General features: G+C 35.8%; 1 protein-coding gene across 4 annotated transcripts in view; it reads left to right on the forward strand.

Annotated features, from left to right (window-relative positions):
* Window positions 1–3,299, forward strand: part of si:ch211-220i18.4 (SRSF protein kinase 3) — an 11,564-nt gene that overhangs the window by 6,257 nt on the left and 2,008 nt on the right. For all 4 annotated transcript variants that reach the window (XM_014019872.1, XM_014019869.1, XM_014019870.1 and 1 more), the window contains 4 exons: window positions 1,090–1,252; window positions 1,520–1,593; window positions 1,806–1,913; window positions 2,524–2,593. In XM_014019872.1, coding sequence (XP_013875326.1) covers window positions 1,090–1,252; window positions 1,520–1,593; window positions 1,806–1,913; window positions 2,524–2,593 — 415 coding nt within the window. The remainder of the gene's footprint in view (window positions 1–1,089; window positions 1,253–1,519; window positions 1,594–1,805; window positions 1,914–2,523; window positions 2,594–3,299) is intronic.

Raw genomic sequence — 3,299 nt, forward strand, 5'->3', positions numbered from 1 at the left:
CTGCAGAACAGGAACCTGCTGTAAAACAGCAATTATGCTGAGTCAGGCTTGATTTTTAATAATCTTTTCATGTTAAATCAAATCAAATCAAATCAAAATGTTCGAGAACCCCTGAAAAAATATCAAAACAATAAGTATAATTACGTAGAGTTCACCAAAGGGGAAATAAACATTTCATTTGTCTTTGACTCTGGTTTAAAAAGCCTTTCTCAAAAGAACATTATTATTTTGTTTATTAAAGAAAATAAAAATGTCTCTTTTGAGAAAGGCTTTTTAAACCAGAGTCAAAAACTAGTGGAAATGTTTATTTCCCCTTTGGTGAACTCTACATTCACATGTGCAAAAGCTAAAATTGCTAAAAAGCTAAAAAAAAAAAAAACTTTTGCTAAAATTAACAAAACAAATTTTAAGCTAAAGTGGTCAAAACAAGCAAAACATGTCCTAATGCTAAAATAAGCAAGCTGAAGCTACAATTAGCTAAACATATACTAAAGCTGAAAAGAGCAAAATAGGCTATATGCTAAAGCTAACATTAGTAAAACGGTGGCTAAAATTAACAAAACAAAATTTAAAGCTGAAATTGTCAAAGCAGTAGCAAATATATGTCCTAAAGCTAAAACTAGTAAACTTAAGCTAAAATGAGCAAAACATTTGCTAAAGCTGAATTAGTAAAACTTTTCCTAAAATTAACAAAACAAATTTTAAAGCTAAAATGATCAAAACAGTAGCTAAATTAACATGTGCTGAGCTAAAATGGGCAACATCAAGCTAAAATTATTAAAACACGTGCTAAAGCTGAAATTAGTGAAATATACTAAAGCTTAAAAGGATTAAACTTGTAGCTAAAATTAACAAAATGTAAAAATGGAACTAAAAGAATAGAGTACCTAAAAGAAGATAAATGCTAAAAGCAGCACAATAAACTGTAACCATGAAAACAACAGAGTGAAGATAAAAAGGCAGCTGATTCAAACTGTGTAGTTTGATGACCTCAGTGGTATTTCTTTTTTTCTTTTTTTTTAGATCAATCATCCTTAAATGCTGAACATAGAAAAAAAGAAACATCTGAGCTCTACACTTTCTCTGTAGGTTCTCCAGGGCTTGGACTACCTTCACAGGCAGTGTAAAATTATCCACACAGACATCAAACCAGAGAACATCCTGCTGTGTGAGGAGCAGCAGGCCCTGCAGCTGCCAGCAGGGGGCAGCAGCTCCTTCTCCTCACCAGCCGGGAAGGAAGCCAGCAACAAAAGTAAGTTTTATTTTATTTTATTTTTAAATTTCTACTCATGCAGGAGAGTTTTAGATTGGAATCTCAGAGCGGGACAGTTTACAGCTCAGCATCCAGGGAACATAAACCTGTGCACAAAGTGTAAATAAAGGGAGACAAAAACTAACAAAAATAAAAGAGAATGAAAAAGTATCAGAAGATGATTGAACTTACTTACAAAAATAAAGCACAATAAACCTTAATTATCATTACTACACATTAGTGACGGTGACTTCTTGTTTCTTTCAGTGGAGCAGTTTAACTCGCCCAGTTTCAAAGACGTTACAGTGAAGATTGCAGACCTGGGGAGCTCCTGCTGGGTGGTTTGTATTTCTATATTTCACATAAATATTCTTTCACACAAAAAATTAACAACAATAACAACAGGGGAAAAAACCTAATAAAAACTCTTTCTTCAGAAGACTGCATTTTTGTCTTGTTTGCAGAACATGAAACCCAGATTTGCTTCATGCTTCATCTTGACTGAAAAAAAAAGGAGTCTGTGTCAGATTTTTTTGTTCTTGTTTTGGACCAGTACAAGCATTTCTGTGAGGAGATCCAGACCCGTCAGTACCGCTCTCTAGAGGTTCTGCTTGGATCTGACTACGGTCCGCCTGCTGACATTTGGAGCGTCGCCTGCATGGTGAGAGGAAAACATGTTGCTTTTAACACGAATATTCCATTAAGTGAAGATTAGTTCAGTTTGGGAAGTTTTGCTGCACAGCTAAAGTTAACACAGAGTGTTAAATAAATACCTTATATAATATATTATATACCTAGAATAAAAAAACTGATGAGTGTAGAATTACTGATGTCAGGTCTGATTATCTTCTAATCCATCATGAGCAAGTGGAGAAATTTGGCGATGCAAATCAAATCTGTGACCTGCTGCTTCTGCTAAATGTGGGGTTCATCAACTATTTAAGTCACATAAAGTCCTGCTCAGGTTAGAGTAAAAACTGTTCCTGCAAGAAAAGACTATACATCAGACTTTTGTTAAATTGATCTTCAGTCTGAATCAGAAGTGGAGGTGCCTCCTGACAGTTTTCAAACTGATAATTTCAGGGTGGCGAAAAAATCACCAGTAGTTTCAGGAGTTTTAAGTGTTATTGTCTCATATAAACTGCAATGAGAGTTAAAGCCGTTGTGATTCTGCTTGAGTAAAACCAAAGAGCAGAGTGACAGATTGAAACGATTTGCGTGTCTCTCTGAGCACTCATCTCACCCGTGAACGTTCCTCTCCGTCCCCGCAGGCCTTTGAGCTGGTCACTGGAGACTCACTCTTCCACCCCGAAGCCAGCGGCTTCATCTCCCTGGAGGAAGGTGGGTTTAGTGCAGCGTGCCGACGACGCTGATGGAGGCGCGACGAGCGCTGACACCAGACGAAATGAGTTTACTCCGAGCCCTCATTTTCACTGCAGATGCTGGGAACTATAGGGAAACTGCATTTTCTGCAAAAAACAGACCAGAACTGTTAAAGCTAAAAGAAACAGAACGCTAGCTTAAAAAAGCAAAAGTGGGAAAATGTTAGCTGAAAATAGTAAAGCATTAGCTAAGACTTAAAAGTAGGAAAAGGTTAGCTAAAAGTGGCTAGAGGCTGAAAGTTGTAAAAGGTCAGTTAAATTAGCAAAAGCCTAGCTAAAATCTAAATGTAGAACAGAAAGTAAAAGTGAATGGAAAATAAATTAAGAAATAAACACGAACATACATATGTACGTATGTACTTTCATACAAACATATGTACACACATACACACAAATGTACATGCATATGTACGTACATATGTAATTACTTATGCACATACATACATACATACTTAAATGCTTATGCATGTACATACATAAATCATTAACCATACATACGTATGTATGTAAATAAATACCTTGTATATACATGCATACGCACATACGTACGCACATACATACACACATACATACATACATACATACACACATACATACATACATACGTACGTACGTACGTACATACATACGTACGTACATACACATATACATACATACGCACATAC

This window comes from Austrofundulus limnaeus, unplaced genomic scaffold (genome assembly GCF_001266775.1).
Source record: "Austrofundulus limnaeus strain Quisiro unplaced genomic scaffold, Austrofundulus_limnaeus-1.0 Scaffold234, whole genome shotgun sequence".
NCBI lineage: Eukaryota > Metazoa > Chordata > Actinopteri > Cyprinodontiformes > Rivulidae > Austrofundulus > Austrofundulus limnaeus.